The sequence below is a fragment of the Triturus cristatus genome, chromosome 1_2, assembly GCF_964204655.1.
Source record: "Triturus cristatus chromosome 1_2, aTriCri1.1, whole genome shotgun sequence".
In the NCBI taxonomy this organism is placed as follows: domain Eukaryota; kingdom Metazoa; phylum Chordata; class Amphibia; order Caudata; family Salamandridae; genus Triturus; species Triturus cristatus.
In genome coordinates, this window is record NC_140580.1 from 1,160,469,759 (window position 1) to 1,160,489,244 (window position 19,486).

Consider the following 19,486-nt stretch of genomic DNA (forward strand, 5'->3'; position numbering starts at 1 on the left):
GAGCTGTGGAGAGTGTGTGCCCCCCTGCTTTTGAATGTAGTACATGGCAGTCATGTTGTCTGTGCGAATGAGGACTGCTTTGCCTGAAATCTGCGCTTGGAAGGATTTTAGGGCGAGGAAGATCGCCAGTAACTCCAGATGGTTGATGTGGAGTAACTTCTGTTGTGGCGTCCACGTGCCCTGTGCTGTTAGATGTAACAGATGAGCTCCCCAGCCGGAGAGCAATGCATCTGCTATTAGGATTATTTGTGGGACCGGGTCCAGGAACGGTCGACCTTTGGAAAGGTTTGTGGTGTTCCACCACTGCAGAGAGCGATGGGTGCGACCGTCTACCAACACCAGATCTGTCAGTTGTCCCTGGGCCTGGTTCCACTGGCGCGCCAAGCACTCTTGGAGTGGGCGCATTTGGAGTCTTGCATGGGGCACTATAAAGATGCAAGAGGCCATCATCCCTATGAGCTGCATAAACACTCTTGCTGGGAGAGAGTGGTGACATAGGAATTTTTGACGCAGCGCTTGTATCTTTGCAATCCTGGCAGGATTGGGATAGGCTATGGCTTTTGAGGTGTCTATGGTGGTGCCGAGATACTGTTGTGTGTGATGGTACCAGGTGGGATTTTTGATGGTTAACCATGAAACCTAGCTGGTGAAGTAGTTGGACTGTAGCGGCGGTATGTCGCACACATTGTTGGTAGGATGTGGCTTTTATCAGCCAATCTTCCAGATAAGGGAAGACGTGAATGTGCTGTCTTCTGAGGTGTGCAGCCACTACTGCCAGGCACTTGGTGAAAACCCTTGGTGCTGTTGTTACCCCGAACAGGAGCACCTTGAACTGGTAGTGTTGTCTGTCTACCACAAACCTGAGGTACTTTCTGTGAGCCTGGTGTACTGGGATGTGAAAGTACGCATCTTTTAAGTCCAGAGTGGTGAGAAAATCGTTCTGGGAGAGAAGTGGAAGAACCTGTTGGAGGGTTACCATGTGAAAATGGTCTGAGTGAATGTAAGTGTTGAGAGGTCTGAGATCTAAGATAGGTCGTAGGGTCTCGTCTGTCTTTGGAATTGGAAAGTACAGGGAGTAGACCCCTAAATTTTGTTGATTTATGGGGACCTGCTCTATTGCTCCTTTTTGCAGGAGGGAGATCACCTTGTGTTAGTAGCGCAGTATGTTCTTCCGATATAGGGCGGTGCCTGGGTAGAATGTTGGGGGGTGTTGACGTTAATTCCAGGCAATACCCTGACTGAATAATTTGTGTCACCCATCTGTCTGAGGCGATTGTCTCCCAGACATGAAGGAAAGATTGTAGTCTGCCTCCGACCGGAGTGGAATGGTCTGGAGGGAGCGGGGGAAAGTCATTGGGCAGGAGGTGTGGCAGAGCGGGCTGTATTTGTTTTGCCTCTGCCCTTATTATTATTGCCTCTGTATCCGCCTCTTTGATAACCTTTCGTGAAGGTAGTTTGAGGGGGGGATTTATAGGACGTGGACGCACTGTCCAAGGAGTAGCCTCTGCCCGTGCCCCGAAAGGAAGAACGGCGAAAGGATCGCCTGGGAGTCTGTCTGTAGGGCTCCAATAGATTTTGCCGTGTCTGTATCTTTCTTCATTTTTGAGGGCTTCGTCTACCTTAGGGCCAAAGAGATGGTCTTGGTCGAAGGGGTGATTTAATATGGAGGCTTGTACCTCCGGTTTAAACCCTGAAACCCTGAGCCAGGCATGGCGACGGAGAAGGACACTGGTGTTTATGGCCCTGGAGGCCGTATCTGCTGCATCTAGGGCACATCTTATCGAGGTGTTGGTTATTGTTTCCCCCTCCTGAATAAGTTAATTAGCCCTAGTCTTGTACTTTTCAGGGAGATGGTGCATGGTGGTCTCTAGCTCATCATAATGCGCCCTGTCGTAACAGGCCAACAATGCTTGCGTATTGGCAATACGCCAGATATTGGCCGCTTGTGACGCAGTGCGCTTCCCTGACGCATCTAGGAGCTTGGATTCTTTATCAGGTGGGGGCGCCTCGCCTGACGCCTGAGAATTTGAGCGCTTCCTAGCTGTAGACACCACTAGGGAGTCTAATGGTGCAGGGCCTTTTAATGTAAGAAGGGTCTGTGGGTGCGGCTTTGTATTTTTTCTCTATCCGAGGGTTTAGGACCCTGGCCCTGACTGGGTCTTTAAAAACCTCAAGGGCATGTTTAATTACGCCCTTTAACATAGGTAGAATGGCAGTGGACCTATGTGTATCGTCAAAGGTGTCTAGGAGAAAATCTTCCTCCACTGGGTCTGTGTGTAACTCCACCCCGTGGTAATGTGCCGCCCGTGTAACAAGTGGTGAAAACCCAAGGAATCTTCAGGAGGGGCTGGCCTAGATGGATAAAGGTCATCCTGTGGGACATCTGGGATGTCCGGATTAATCATCTCATGGGTCTGGAGATCCAGTAGGGGTGGGATCTTTGGCCCATCTGCTGGATCATAGTAAGGGTCCCCCAAATCGTCTGGGACAGGAGACAAGGTGGGGGAACGATGAGGTGGAGGGGGTGGAGGTGGAGGAGGAGGAGGTGGGGAAGGCACCCTGAAAGGAGAGGTAGCAATGTCCTTTCTCTTTGGAGGTGGAGGTGGAGCTGGCTTGTCCAAGTGTCTCTTTTTTGACGACAATGTCAAGTGTCCAGTCTTTGGCTCTTTGGTGAGAGTTTTCTGCAAAGGATCCGGTGTGAAAAGCTCCTGTGACACTGGTTGTTCGGTCGGCGCCGAAGGTTTCGGTGCCGATGGCTTTAGGTTTATCGAAGCCGTGCTTCCTTGGAACCTCCGTTTTTTTGGTCGGTGCCGAAGAAGTTCTCGGCACAGGAGTGTTGGTGTCGAGGGTCTTGTGATGTTTAGTCGGCGCCGGAGTGGCAGGTTTCGACCCCGAAGGCTTCGGAGTCGGATTCGGTGTGGAGGTGGAGGCAGATTTTTTTTCTTCGGTGCCGAAGGGTGTTTCTCGGCACCGGTGGTCAGCTGGCTCGATCCAGAGCTGCCGGAAGGCTTACTAGGCTTCTTTACCGGGCCCGAAGGTGGGGTGTGAGAAGCAGTGTCCGTGGTCTTGCCTAGGCCCGGAGGCGAAGGTGTGACCAAAGCCTTTTTCGGTATCGGCGTGGGCGGGGGAATTGTACTCACGACCCGCTGCGCCGGAGTGATGTCCTCCACATCTGAGTCGTCGGCCTCGGAAGCGCTGACGAGGTTGTCGTCCTCCCATTCGATGTCCTGCTGTCCCGGAGCTTCGACGTAGTCACCGAAGATGTCGACTGGAGCGGAGGTCGAGGAGTGCGCCATGTTGCGTCTAGCCCGTCGATCTCGAATGGTCTTCTTTGAACGAAAAGACTTGCAGGCGGGACAGTCTCGGGCCTCGTGTTTTGGGGAGAGGCAGAGGTTGCACACCTCATGGAGATCGGTGTGGGGAAATTTGGACCCACATCGAGGGCACTTTTTGAAGGGAGTTCTTTCCATCAGCCGAGACCGGAGCCGGATTAGGCCCGAAGGCCGCCGACCACCGGAATCGAGGAAGTGCCGAAGAGAAGATGAGTAAGATGATTTATGTCTTTGAAGAAGCTCGATGAGCGAGGATTTATGCGTCGATCGGTGAACTGGGAAGTTCGGAACCGGAGCGCGAAGTATTACACCCGAGCCCGATGGCGGAAAAAAAAACAATCTGAGGATGGAGCCGAAGCCCATGCGCAATACGAACCAAAGGAGGAGTCACCGAACTCGTGACTTCCAAAGACTTTCCAAGATGAAAAACAAACTGCAAACATCCGGGCCCAACACCAGATGGCGATCTATGCACAGTGTATAATCTGCAGCTCATATGCCTCGAACATAAAGTTTCAAAAAGACTTTGGAGTACATGGTATAATTAGTGACAAAAGCGCATGAGCAGTTAAATAAAATCGGTGAGAATCACAATTTAAGCTGTGCACCTGGTATTGGAGGGAAACTTCGCTGCATTCTATAAGATGCATCACAGAACAGCCATAAGGAAGTATTTCCGAAAGCTGCAGAGGGGCTCAGCTCATGCTTGGGCACCCTCTCACATAAAACCAAGCACTCTGCCTTCAGGATTGTCAAGGCCTGCCATAGGAGTGGCTTATAGGTTTATGTGTGTCTGTATAGGGTAGTGATATAGGTAGCCTATACCACAGTAAGGGGTGCAAGCACACCCTTACCCAGGCTGCAGTAGCAGACCGGTGGTGCCATTTTGGAGTGCTTCCCAGGGGTGGCATAATATATGCTGCTGCCCCTGGTAGGCCTCTGAGGTACCTATGCCCTAGGTACGTAGTATACCATATACTAGGGGCTTATAAGGCACTCCAGAATCCAATTAGATATGTACCTAATGTACATGGAAACCATTTTAGAGAGGAAGCAGCTAGGCTGGGGGCCTGATTAGCAGGGCCACAGCCAGACTAAGGTCGAAAAACAGTGAAACACCAGCAAAACGTGGGGGTACCCATGTGAAGCAGATCCTACTCTCCTGCAGGGTTCCTCTGAGGGTGGTGTTGGGATCGGTGTGGATCTGGAAATGCAGGTGTTCGATGATGCTGGTCGTGTCCTTGTTGGTCCAGACAGAGTGTTCCTGTGGACGATGGCGATTCCTCCTTCTACTCCGTTGGTGCGGTCCATGCGGGTGATCTTGTAGACATCCAGGATGGCTATGGCGATGTTGGGTGCAGAGGAGGGGGTTCAGCCAGGTCTGTCAGGAAGGCAACGTCTGGGGAGGTTGAGTCGAGTAGGTCCCAGAGGTCAACGGCGTGTTTGCGGGCGGAGCAGGTGTTGAGAAGGATGCATCTGAGGTGGGTGCGTTCTTTCACGGTGGGTGGCTTGGCGGGTCGGATGCTGAAGAAGCTGCAGTTCCGGCAGGAGAAGTGTCCTTGGGTGCGCCTCGGGGCGGCCCTGAAGCAGGTGTGTGATCGTCCGATGTTGAGTGCGTGGAGGGTGCTGGCATTGTAGCGGAGCCGGGTGTCGTGGTGTTCACGGGGGCCAGGGGTTCTGGTGCCGGGCACGGTCCAGGCGCAGACGGGCTTGCCTTAAGTGCACCCGCTGCGCGGCTGCCATAAGAAGGGGAGGTGGGAGGGAGGAGCAGCTGGGAGGAGGGAGTGGATGAATGGGTGGGCGGGGCCGCAGGCCAGAACAGCGGCCGCCATTAGAAGGGGAGGTGGGCGGGAGGAGCAGCTGGGAGGAGGGAGTGGACGAATGGGAAAGCGGGGGGGGGGGGGGGGGGGGGGGACGACCACCATGAGAAGGGGAGGTGGGAGGGAGGAGGGAGTGGACGAACGGGCGAGCGGGGCCGCAGGGGACGTAGCAGTGGGAAAACGGGGTCAGGAACGGCGAGGGACCAGAAGGCAAAAATGAGGGCAAAGAATACAACAGGGAAGGAGGAAAAAACGAAGCAATTAAACAGTGAAAAACATAAGCAATACAATACAAAGCAGGGGGGGCAGGCCGCAGGGGACACAGCGACGGGAAAAACGGGGGCAGGAAGGGCGAGGGAGCAGAAGGCAAAAGAGGGCACAGGGCACCAAATACAAAGGGAAAAAGGAGGAAAAACGAAACAGCAATAAAAACAGAGGAGGAGAAAAACGAAACAATTAAACAATAAAACAGAAGCAATACAGTACAAGCAAACCTACGGCCAGCCACTGGCCACCAGGGAAGAGGCGCTGGTGGAAGCCTGCGGGTGGAGGTGGGCCTCGAACTCGCGGCAGTGGCAGCAGCAGCGAGCCGAGAACACTGGCACAACAGGTGGTGCTGTTGCAGAATGGGGAGCGACCTGCCTGAAGCAGGGTCCAGGGTTATCAAGCGTTGCAGAGTGCAGCATTTATTCAACAGGACTTCTAGCGATGCAGAGCGTAGCATTCATCCAATAGAGCACGCAGCAGTGCAGAGTGCAGTGTTTATCCAATAGGACACCCAGCAGCGCAGAGTTCAGTGTTCATCCAAAGGGTCACCCAGCAGCGCAGAGTGCATTGTTCATCCAGTGGGACACCTAGCAGTGTTCATCCAATGAAACACGTGGCAGCGCAGTGTGCAGCTTCAAGTGTTCATTCAGTGGCACAGTTACCTGCAGAGTTCAATGTGTAGTGCTCCATCAACGGGGTACCTAGCAGCACAAAGTTCTGTATTTATTCAATGGGAAGCTTTAGCAGCTCAATGAGAAGTGCTGTATTCATCCAGTGGGACACCTAGCCATGCTGCGCAGTGTTCATCCAGTGAGGCCCCTAGCGATGCAGAGTGCAGTGTTCATCCAGTGAGGCCCCCAGCGATGCAGAGTGCAGTGTTCATCCAGTGGGGCACCTAGCGATGCAGAGTGCAGTGTTCATCCAGTGGGGCACCTAGCGATGCAGAGTGCAGTGTTCATCCAGTGGGGCACCTAGCGATGCAGAGTGCAGTGTTCATCCAGTGAGGCCCCTAGCGATGCAGAGTGCAATGTTCATCCAGTGGGGCACCTAGCGATGCAGAGTGCAGTGTTCATCCAGTGGGGCACCTAGCGATGCAGAGTGCAGTGTTCATCCAGTGAGGCCCCTAGCGATGCAGAGTGCAGTGTTCATCCAGTGGGGCACCTAGCGATGCAGAGTGCAGTGTTCATCCAGTGAGGCCCCTAGCGATGCAGAGTGCAATGTTCATCCAGTGGGGCACCTAGCGATGCAGAGTGCAGTGTTCATCCAGTGGGGCACCTAGCGATGCAGAGTGCAGTGTTCATCCAGTGAGGCCCCTAGCGATGCAGAGTGCAGTGTTCATCCAGTGGGGCACCTAGCGATGCAGAGTGCAGTGTTCATTCAGTGGGGCACCTAGCGATGCAGAGTGCAGTGTTCATTCAGTGGGGCACCTAGCGATGCAGAGTGCAGTGTTCATTCAGTGGGGCACCTAGCGATGCAGAGTGCAGTGTTCATTCAGTGGGGCACCTAGCGATGCAGAGTGCAGTGTTCATCCTGTGGGGCACCTAGCGATGCAGAGTGCAGTGTTCATCCTGTGGGGCACCTAGCGATGCAGTGTTCATCCGGTGGGGCACCAGTGTGGTGCTTTCAGTGTAGCGCTTTGCAGTGCAGAGTCCAGCTGCCAGCGCTTGTTCAGTGCCATAGTTACTTCCAGTCAAAATGCAACTTATGTACCATGTAAACAATAGCTAAATAGAACTTCAGGGAGGGCAGAAATAAAACTCTTTGGAGGATGAACATTCACAGACTTGTGCCCAGGGTGCTTATGAGGCTGAAAATCAGAAAGTGCAAAGAAAGAATGTAACGGAAGGTAGCCTGTTCTCATTGAAACGACCATTGCTGACACAGATAAGGAGTCGGCAAATTAATGACATTATCTATTTCTTCATTCTCCACTCCCCAGAGAGTACTGCATTTGATGCTTGAGCATGCAGCACTTACCAAACTGTTGGCTGTTTCATCGTTTGTTTGGTCTTTGGCCCAGCAAGGTCCTGCAGTGGGCACCAATTAAGGTTATGTAATCTGCCCTTTTGACTAAATACCCTGGTTTAAATCACCTGTTGTGACCCAGATTATTGAAGGTTTTACACACATACCCTCCTAATCAGTTTGTGATGCTGCAGAGGGATCTTAATTTGGTCCCAAGGATAATTGTGTGTGACCCGAGTCAATGCACAGCTGCTTGTTACATCTGCATACTCTCAAAACCATCTTCCTCGCTACGTTCACTCCAGCTTGTCGCATGAGGGAGCTCAGACTCTCGGTGCAGCTGCCCTACAACAGATTGAGCAAAGAGGGTTTGAGTACTGGAGCTGCCCTACAACACCTTGAGCAAAGAGGAGGGTTTGAGTACTGGAGCCAATAGGGTGGAACTGCTCTACAACACATTGAGAAAAGAGGGTTTGAGTACTGGAGCCACGGGGGTGGAGCTGCCCTGCAACAGATTGAGCAAAGAGGGTTTGAGTACTGGAGCTGCCCTACAACACCTTGAGCAAAGAGGGGGGTTTGAGTACTGGAGCCAAAAGGGTGGAACTGCTCTACAACACATTGAGAAAAGAGGGTTTGAGTACTGGAGCCACGGGGGTGGAGCTGCCCTACAACACATTGAGCAAAGAGGGGGGTTTGAGTACTGGAGCCACGGGGGTGGGGCTGCCCTACAACACATTGAGAAAAGAGGGTTTGAGTACTGGAGCCACGGGGTGGAGCTGCCCTACAACACATTGAGCAAAGAGGGGGGTTTGAGTACTGGAGCAACCCTACAAAACCTTGAGCAAAGAGGAGGGTTTGAGTACTGGAGCCACGTGGGTGGAGCTGCCCTACAACACCTTGAGCTAAGAGGGTTTGAGTACTGGAGCCACGGGGGTGGAGCTGCCCTACAACACCTTGAGCAAAGAGGGGGGTTTGAGTACTGGAGCCACGGGGGTGGAGCTGCCCTACAACACCTTGAGCAAAGAGGGGGGTTTGAGTACTGGAGCCACGGGGGTGGAGCTGCCCTACAATACACTGAGCAAAGAGGGGGGGTTGAGTACTGGAGCTACAGGGGTGGAGCTGTCCTACAACACATTGAGCTAAGAGGGGGGTTTGAGTACTGGAGCCAATAGGGTGGAACTGCCCTACAACACCTTGAGCAAAGAGGGGGGTGTGAGTACTGGAGCTACGGGGGTGGAGCTGCCCTACAACACATTGAGCTAAGAGGGGGGTTTGAGTACTGGAGCCAATAGGGTGGAACTGCCCTACAACACCTTGAGCAAAGAGGGGGGTTTGAGTACTGGGGCCATGGGGGTGGAGCTGCTCTACAACACCTTGAGCAAAGAGGAGGGTTTGAGTACTGGAGCCACGGGGTGGAGCTGCCCTACAACACCTTGAGCAAAGAGGAGGGTTTGAGTACTGGAGCCACGGGGTGGAGCTGCCCTACAACACCTTGAGCAAAGAGAAGGGTTTGAGTACTGGAGCCACGGGGTGGAGCTGCCTACAACACCTTGAGCAAAGATAAGGGTTTGAGTACTGGAGCCAATAGGGTGGAACTGCCCTACAACACCTTGAGCAAAGAGGGGGATTTGAGTACTGGGGCCACGGGGGTGGAGCTGCTCTACAACACCTTGAGCAAAGAGGAGGGTTTGAGTACTGGAGCCAATAGGGTGGAACTGCCCTACAACACATTGAGAAAAGAGGGTTTGAGTACTGGAGCCACGGGGGTGGAGCTGCCCTACAACACATTGAGCAAACTGGGGGGTTTGAGTACTGGAGCCACGGGGGTGGGGCTGCCCTACAACACCTTGAGCAAAGAGGGGGGTTTGAGTACTGGAGCTGCCCTACAACACCTTGAGCAAAGAGGAGGGTTTGAGTACTGAAGCAAATAGGGTGGAACTGCCCTACAACACATTGAGAAAAGAGGGTTTGAGTACTGGAGCCACGGGGGTGGAGCTGCCCTACAACACATTGAGCAAAGAGGGGGGTTGGAGTACTGGAGCCACGGAGGTGGGGCTGCCCTACAACACATTGAGCTAAGAGGGGGGTTTGAGTACTGGAGCTACGGGGTGGAGCTGCTCTACAACACCTTGAGCAAAGAGGAGGGTTTGAGTACCGGAGCCAAGGGGTTTGTCTGGGACTAGGGTCCTAGACACAAGGGGGTTAGCCAATACTCTGGGCTTCAGCTGTGGTCACCTCATGCATGGAGAGGAATATCCCATTGGTTCATAGGAATCTAGGTGTACCATGCATAGTCGGCCACGCAGACTGGACTATCCAGCCTCAGCTCATGTGGCGCCCCGTCACACAAGCAGGTCTTGTGCTCACACTAGTGCTGGGAGCAGAGCCTCGCCTGGACGGAGAACACTTGAAAGAAGATAGAACAAATAGAAACCTAGAGGTTGGTGTCTCAGTGGCTGTAACGTGATACACAAGACAGTCCAGTGACTCTGAAAAGAGTCTACTCCAACTCTGCAAACGTCACACCGGACTCTCGGTAGCACTGCTTGTGCCAGAGCTCTCACCACAACCCAGTGCTGCCCACCCTTGAACACCAGAAGAGACGAGATGGTCTGAACGCGTTTGAAGAGGTCGCCCATATTCATTCTGTGAATGTTTGGATGTTGTTGCTCCCTCGTCTGCACAGGGTGGTTCACTAATGGCAAGCGTACAATAAAGACTCAAGGTACAAGACAGTCGGTTGCACGGTTTGCACTTGTTTGGAGTAGAAATCGTGAAATCACTTTAAACGTCACAATTTTAATTCGTGGAAAAGCATGAAATACAGCAGTAGAACATTCGAGTCTGGCAGGATGTTTAGAAGCACCTGGGACGCTTCACCTGCTTAGTGGACAATTCATTGGGGCGCTCTTCACCCTGCCCCCTACCACGTGCTTTAATGACCTCTGAAGTACCACTGAGGGACATACCCAATGGTGATAGGAACTTACTCATTACTACTGTGCACCGCTGCGCTCACCATAGCGGGGAAGGAGGGGCTACCACAGAAATGGCTGACTGCAGATAGCCCCTCCTGCCCTGCTGTTGTGAGCCTATCGTAGAAATGGGTGACTGCAGATAGGCTCACAATAGCAGGGAAGGAGGGGCTACCGTAGAAATGGCTGACTGCAGATAGGCTCACAATAGCAGGGAAGGCGGGGCTACCGTAGAAATGGCTGACTGCAGATAGGCGCACCACAGTGGGGAAGGAGGGGCTACCTTAGAAATAGCTGACTGCAGATAGGCGTACCACAGCGGGGAAGGAGGGGCTACCTTAGAAATGGCTGACTGCAGATAGGCGCACCACAGCGGGGAAGGAGGGGCTACCTTAGAAATGGCTGACTGCAGATAGGCGCACCACAGCGGGGAAGGAGGGGCTACCATAGAAATGGCTGACTGCAGATAGGCGCACCACAGCGGGGAAGGAGGGGCTACCATAGAAATGGATACTGCAGATAGGTGCACCACAGCGGGGAATGAGGGGCGACGGCAGAAATGACATTCGGGAAGGACTTTACAGTAGTTTCCAACCATCTGCCGAGAACTCCCATCTGGGATACTAAGGTAGGTAGGTGTGTGTGTGTGTAGATCTATATATACACACACGTCTGTTTGCCAAATAAACCAGTTTAATTTTCACCCTCACAGCGGAGTGGCTCGTTTATTCTTGCTCGGATAAGCGGGGATTTTGTTTTGCATGTATGCATATGTGTGTGTGTGTGTATATATATATATATATATACATATACATACACACATGTATAGTCTCAATAGCTCACGCCCCCGCCCCCAAATGCAGCGCTTGACTGGGTATGGGGTCCAAAAATATTCACCTACAACAAAGACATGGAGACAAGTCACGTTCCCTCCCAGTAATAAACCTTACCTGAATCATCAATTATTGGGAGGGCACGTGACTTTTCTCCATGTCTTCGGAGCTTTGTTGCAGAGTGTGTGTGTGTGTGTGTGTGAGTGTGTGTGAGTGTGTGTGTGTGTGAGTGTGTGTGAGTGTGTGTGAGTGTGTGTGAGTGTGTGTGAGTGTGTGTGAGTGTGTGTGAGTGTGTGTGAGTGTGTGTGTGAGTGTGTGTGAGTGTGTGTGAGTGTGTGTGAGTGTGTGTGAGTGTGTGTGAGTGTGTGTGAGTGTGTGTGAGTGTGTGTGAGTGTGTGTGAGTGTGTGTGAGTGAGTGTGAGTGAGTGTGAGTGAGTGTGAGTGAGTGTGAGTGAGTGTGAGTGAGTGTGTATACATATATATCTATATTTGACAAAGACCGCTTTCGCGGTTGAAACGACTTTCCTGGTTGGTTGCGGTCACTAATAAAACTCTTCAAAGTGAGCTCGAGCGTGTTCGAGTCTATTCGCATGCTGGAGCAGGCAGTCTGAATGATCTACACACACACACCCACACATATATAGCTATACACACCCACACACAAATATGAACTACAGGGCACAGATAGATGGCATCAAAGTGTGCGCAGCCCAGCTGGTGGGCGAGCTTGCACCCACGAGGGCTCGTATCTCACCCCGTGCTCTTACAATGATGCAATGCTGACTTGTGAAACACCAGAGAGCACCGTGGAAAGTGACAAGAGGCCTCCATTTGTAGGGAGCTTCGTCCCGTTCACCCGCAGAAGGCACGAGGCCATCAGCGCAAGGTCACACCCTGCGCCGGCGGCCCGAGAGGACGTGCCCACGGCTCCAGCAGCACTCGCCTTCAAACCTCGGGCCCCTCAGAACCTGCCCACAAACCCGTGGGAAGAAAACCTGCCAACATGAACAGCGGCTGCCAAAGGAGAGAGCGAAACAGGCTGCAAGCTTCACCCACAAGAAGCCTCGTGGACGTTTTATTATTAGAGTGTAAAATGCCAAGTTCATTCGGATAAAAGGAGTACATGGTAACATGCGCAACAGTCGCCATTGGAAGGAAAACGTGAGGGAAGGGGGCAGGGACGAGTAACATTGGAGATTTCAAAACGGATTGTTCCCACAAACCCGATTACAAATGCAAGAAAAAATAGCCTCAATTTTCAGTTTTTGCTTCGATTCCTTTTAAAAAATACACTTATCTGTACAAGAAACACTAGAGCAAAACTTTGGAAAGCATGTCATCCCTTTTATTAAATCAAAAAAATTATTTAGCACATACGGCAGTTAATACTAGATTTATTCTGTTTATCTTTTTCCTCTAATGTAAATTTGACAAATATTAGATAAGAAAATATTTAAAAGGAAAAAATGAAAACCAGAAAAAAACACACCCTGGAATTAAAAAATAGTCACTATTTTAAACTTTTCGTACAGTTAAATGTTCCACAGTGTTCGTGTTAAAGACAGTCATCGCAGATTCATTTCCATATTAAAAATAACAGCATTTATATTTATGACAGCATCAAGGAGGGTCCTTTTCTAACAAGCTTGGAGGTCTTGGCTTTACAAATGCAACTTCATGGTTATGTGAGAAAACGGCATTGCTTAAAAAAAAATAATAATTAACACTTGTATTTGTATATTAACCCTTGAAAACACTACAAATTATACAAACCCCCACAAAAACACTCCCCTGCCTGCCTAGGTCAATGTGGCCACCGCCACACCCGACTACCCGGACGCCGGAGCAGCCGCGGAAAAATTCATACCATCAGTTGGTTTGCACGTCATTTTTAAAAAATGCAATAAAATCAAAAAACAGTCAAAATACATGAAATTAGACGTAAAACATTCAATGAATTTACATATTTAAGAATATTTAAATACTGTTTTTTAAAAACTTTAGGATTTTTCTCTTTGCGTTTTTTGTTACACAGCCACCTAAGACTTCCAAGCTGCTATCTTTGTTGCAACAGAAAAAAGTTACACAAAAAAACAATTATAATTAAAAATAAAATATGACAAATTACATGATACAATGTCGACAACCTGTTTGTGCCTTTTGGTGCCTTTAATTTCTTGCGCCAAAAGAAATCCGAAGTTAACAAATTTGGAATAAAAAAAATAACTCCCAGCACGTCCATACGCTTAGTATATTAATGACTGTTCCTGATTCTTAGAAAAGTTCAGATCACCTACAACTAGTGTTTCACAAATAAACAGAAGTCTTCATCAAAAGCCTGCAAATCTAGAAACCTCTCTTACAAAAAGGTCTTCATGATGATTTCAAGAAAATGAAGGAAAACAAAAATAAACAAAAACAAAGAAATGAAGATAAAGACGGGGCTCCGGGAGGACGACTGTTCTACTGCTCCTGAAAGAGAAAAGGGAAAGCAGTTAGAGCCGAGAGCGGGAGACGCACCGAGCCACTTCAACGACGCAGCCCTGGCAAACTCCCAGCGGCCACCTGCCCCTGCAGCACCCATATGGCCTGTGAGAGCAGATCCGGGGTCACCTCCAAGCAGGTTGATGCACGAGGGACTTCTGAGCAACCGGAGAGCAAGGAGTCCACAGATGAGCCCACTCCAGCTAAAAAACACGCCTGACAGCCCCTGGCGAAGGCATGCGTGCCTTACTGGCACTGGCTCCCGCGCACAGCCCCTGGCTAAGTCATGCGTGCCTTACTGGCACCGGCTCCCGCGCACAGCCCCTGGCTAAGGCATGCGTGCCTTACCAGCACCGGCTCCCGCGCACAGACCCTGGCTAAGGCATGCGTGCCTTACTGGCACCGGCTCCCACGCACAGCCCCTGGCTAAGGCATGCGTGCCTTACCAGCACCGGCTCCTGCGCACAGACCCTGGCTAAGGCATTCGTGCCTTACCAGCACAGGCTCCCGCGCACAGCCCCTGGCGAAGGCATGCGTGCCTTACCAGCACAGGCTCCCGCGCACAGACCCTGGCGAAGGTATGCGTGCCTTACCGGCACCGGCTCCCACGCACAGACCCTGGCGAAGGCATGCGTCCCTTACTGGCACCGGCTCCCGCGCACAGACCCTGGCTAAGACATGCATCCCTTACTGGCACCGGCTCCCGCGCACAGACCCTAGCCAAGGCATGTATACCTTACCGGCAAAGGCTCTCGCGCACAGACCCTGGCTCAGTGAGTATGCACAAGTGAACACAGAGGAGCACAGACCCTGGCTAAGGCATGCGTTCCTTACTGGCACCGGCTCCCGCGCACAGCCCCTGGCGAAGGCATGCATGCCTTACCAGCACAGGCTCCCGCGCACAGCCCCTGGCTAAGTCATGCGTGCCTTACTGGCACCGGCTCCCGCGCACAGACCCTGGCTAAGGCATGCGTGCCTTACTGGCACCAGCTCCCGCGCACAGACCCTGGCTAAGGCATACGTGCCTTACTGGCACCGGCTCCCGCGCACAGACCCTGGCTAAGGCATGCGTGCCTTACTTGCACCGGCTCCCGCGCACAGACCCTGGCTAAGGCATGCGTTCCTTACTGGCACCGGCTCCCGCGCACAGCCCCTGGCTAAGGCATGCGTGCCTTACTGGCACCGGCTCCCGCGCACAAACCCTGGCCAAGACATGCGTCCCTTACTGGCACCAGCTCCCGCGCACAGACCCTAGCCAAAGCATTTATACCTTACCGGCAAAGGCTCCCGCGCACAGACCCTAGCCAAGGCTTGTATAGCTTACCGGCGAAGGCTCTCGCGCACAGACCCTGGCTCAGTGAGTATGCACAAGTGAACACAGAGGAGCAGAGGCAAAGCTGTGCTCCTTAGTGGGGCTCGGTGGGGGTGTCATTTAATTGCGCAATCATTACAAAGTCCATGAAGGCGGAGACCCGCAGGGGCATGTACACAACCCGAAGGCTACCTTTGAATACATCACGGTTACTCTACACCAGTGGTGCCCAACCTGGGGTCCGTGGGCACCCTGGAGGTCCGCCATGTCCCCTCAGGGGGTCTACGACTACTTACAAGATTAAATATTATTAAAAGATTAATACAGTGTTTATAAACAAGCTAAATGTACAATTGTACATTTTCAAACATACTGTAAATGTGAAGGCATTTGAAATTAGAGCTTAAAATGTAATTAAAATCCCCAGATTGATTTCTAGCAGCGGCGCAGCTGCAGCAAACAGAATATAGTGTGGTCGATGAGTGGCCTCCACCTTTTCTAGTTAACATTTTGGATTTTTGTGACTTTTTATGGGTTTGGAAATAAAATAAAATGTGTCCTTTCCAAACACACTCACCTGGCTGTGGCCCTGAGGCTGCCCCAGGGTCTGTCCGTAGTAGGCCGCCTGCTGTCTGTAATACTCCGCCCAGGCCATGGTGTAGTCCGGCTGAGAGCTTTGCTGCGATGCTGCGTTAGCCGCCTGGTCTGCAGGAGAACGAATACCATTAGGGAGGAGACAGAGGAGGAAAACACAACACATACGTGAAACAAACACCACCACAATTCACCCGGAAGAGGGGGCTGCTGGCGCCAACAGCACCTGCATATCAAGGACCAGGAACCCCGATGCAGGCATCAACCAAGAACCACTGGATGGTACAACAAACGCAGCACAGACCCATGCACCAGCCGCACACTAAACCCGTTCGATGGTACAGCCTGCACAGACCCATGCACCAGCTGCACACTAAACCCATTCGATGGTACGACACCACACAGACCCATGCACCAGCCGCACACTAAACCCATTCAATGGTACGACACTGCGCAAACACATGCACCAGCCGCACACTAAACCCGTTCGATGGTACGACACTGCACAGACCCATGCACCAGCCGCACACTAAACCCACTCAATGGTACGACCGTGCACAGACCCGTGCACTGACTTCACACTAGAACCCGTTCGATGGTACGACACTGCACAGACCCATGCACCAGCGGCACACTAAACCCATTCAATGGTACGACACCGCACAGACCCATGCACCAGCGCACACTAAACTCATTCAATGGTACGACACCACACAGACCCATGCACCGACCTCACATGAACCCGTTCGATGGTACCACACCCCACAGACCCATGCACCAGCCGCACACTAAACTTATTCAATGTTACAACATAGCACAGACCCATGCACCAACCTCACACTAGAACCAGTTCGATGGTAAAAGCACAGCACAGACCCATGCACCAACCGCACACTAGAAAACATTCAATGGTACGACACCGCACAGACCCATGCACCAACCTCACTAGTACCCGTGCGAAAGGTACAATTGCAGCAGAGACCCATGCACCAGCCGCACACTAAACCCATTCAATGGTACGACACCACACAGACCCATGCACCGACCTCACATGAACCCGTTCGATGGTACCACACCCCACAGACCCATGCACCAGCCGCACACTAAACTTATTCAATGTTACAACATAGCACAGACCCATGCACCAACCTCACACTAGAACCAGTTCGATGGTAAAAGCACAGCACAGACCCATGCACCAACCGCACACTAGAAACCATTCAATGGTACGACACCGCACAGACCCATGCACCAACCTCACTAGTACCCGTGCGAAAGGTACAATTGCAGCAGAGACCCATGCACCAGCCGCACACTAAACCCATTCAATGGTACGACACCACACAGACCCATGCACCGACATCACACTAGAACCCGTTCAATGGTACAAGCGCAGCACAGACCCATGCACCAGCCGCACACTAAACCCATTCAATGGAACGACACCGCACAGACCCATGCACTGACCTCACGCTAGAACCCATTCGATGGTATGACACTGCACAGACCCATGCACCAGCCGCACACTAAACCCCTTCAATGGTACGACACCACACAGACCCATGCACTGACCTCACACGAACCCATTCGATGGTACAGCCAGCACAGACATATGCACCAGCCGCACACTAAACCCATTCAATGGAACGACACCGACCAGACCCATGCACCAGCCGCACACTAAACTCATTCAAAGGTATGACACCGCACAGACCCATGCACCAGCCGCACACTAAACCCATTCAATGGTACGACACCACACAGACCCATGCACCGACCTCACACAAACCCGTTCGATGGTATGACACCGCACAGACCCATGCACCAGCCACACACTAAACCCATTCAATGGTACGACACCGCACAGACCCATGCACCAGCCGCACTAAACCCATTCAAATGGTACGACACCGAACAGACCCATGCACCAGCCGCACACTAAACCCGTTCGATGGCACGACACTGTACAGACCCATGCACCAGCCGCACACTAAACCCATTCAATGGTACGACACCACACAGACCCATGCACCGACCTCACACAAAACCGTTCGATGGTATGACACCGCACAGACCCATGCACCAGCCACACACTAAACCCATTCAATGGTACGACACCGCACAGACCCATGCACCAGCCGCACACTAAACCCATTCAATGGTACGACACCACAGACCCATGCACCAACCTCACATGAACCCGTTCGATGGTGAAAGCACAGCACAGACCCATGCACCAACCGCACACTAGAACCCATTCATTGGTACAACACCGCACAGACCCATGCATCGACCTCACACTAGAACCCGTGCGATGGTCCAGCAAGAGCAGCACAGACCCATGCACCAACGGCACACTAGAACCCATTCAATGGTACGACACCGCACAGACCCATGCACCAGCCACACACTAAACCCATTCAATGCTACGACAGACCCATGCACCAACCTCACACTAGAACCCATTTGATGGTAAAACAAGCGCAGCACAGACCCATGCACCAACCGCACACTAAAACCCATTCAATGGTACGATACCGCACAGACCCATGCACCAACCTCACTAGTAACCATGCGAAAGGTACAAGTGCAGCAGAGACCCATGCACCAGCCGCACACTAAACCCATTCAATCAGCCGCACACTAAACCCATTCAATGGTACGACACCACACAGACCCATGCACTGGCCTCACACTAGAACCCGTTCGATGGTACAAGCGCAGCACAGACCCATGCACCAGCCGCACACTAACCCCATTCAATGGTACGACACCATACAGACCCATGCCCCGACCTCTCACTAGAACCCGTTCGATTGTACAACAAGCGCAGCAGACCCATGCACCAACCGCACACTAAAATCCATTCAATGGTACGGCACAGACCCATGCACCGCCCTCACACGTACCCGTGCGATGGTACAACAAGAGCAGCAGAGACCCATGCACCAGCCGCACACTAAACCCATTCAATGGTATGACACTGCACAGATCCATGCACTGACCTCACACTAGAACCCGTTCAATGGTACGACACCACAAAGACCCATGCACCAACCGCACACTAAACCCGTTCGATGGTACGACACCGCACAGACCCATGCACCGACATCACACTAGAACCCGTGCAATGGTACAGTAAGCACAGCACAGACCCATGCACCAACCGCACACTAGAACCCATTCAATGGTACGACACCGCACAGACCCATGCACCGACATCACACTAGAACCCGTGCAATGGTACAGTAAGCACAGCACAGACATGCACCAACCGCACACTAAAACCCATTCAATGGTACAACACCGCACAGAACCATGCACCGACATCACACTAGAACCCGTGCAATGGTACAGTAAGCACAGCACAGACATGCACCAACCGCACACTAAAACCCATTCAATGGTACAACACCGCACAGAACCATGCACCGACATCACACTAGAACCCGTGCAATGGTACAGTAAGCACAGCACAGACTCATGCACCAACCGCACACTAAACCCATTCAATGGTAGGACACGGCAGGGACACATGCACCAACCTCACACTAGAACCCATTCAAAGGTACGACACTGCACAGACCCATGCACTGACCTCACACTAGAACCCGTTTGATGGTACGACACCGCACAGACCCATTCACCAACCGCACATTAAACCCATTCAATGGTACAACACCGCACAGACCCATGCACTGACCTCACACTAGAACCCGTTTGATGGTACGACACCGCACAGACCCATTCACCAACCTCTCACTAAACCAATTCAATGGTACGACACCGCACAGACTCCTGCACCGACCTCACACTAGAACCCGTTCGATGGTACAAGCGCAGCACAGACCCATGCACCAACCGCACACTAAACCCATTCAATGGTATGACACCACACAGACCC

At 52.1% G+C, this 19,486-nt stretch overlaps 1 protein-coding gene across 1 annotated transcript in view; it reads right to left on the bottom strand.

Annotated features, from left to right (window-relative positions):
- Window positions 1-12,232: 12,232 nt before the first annotated feature.
- FUBP3 (far upstream element binding protein 3) overlaps window positions 12,233-19,486 on the bottom strand; it is a 280,750-nt gene continuing 273,496 nt past the window's right edge. Inside the window, exons 17-18 of the mRNA XM_085613968.1 lie at window positions 15,566-15,693; window positions 12,233-13,664 (exon numbers count right to left, since the gene is read on the bottom strand). Of these exons, the coding sequence (XP_085470094.1) occupies window positions 13,656-13,664; window positions 15,566-15,693 (137 nt within the window). The 3' untranslated portion in view covers window positions 12,233-13,655. The remainder of the gene's footprint in view (window positions 13,665-15,565; window positions 15,694-19,486) is intronic.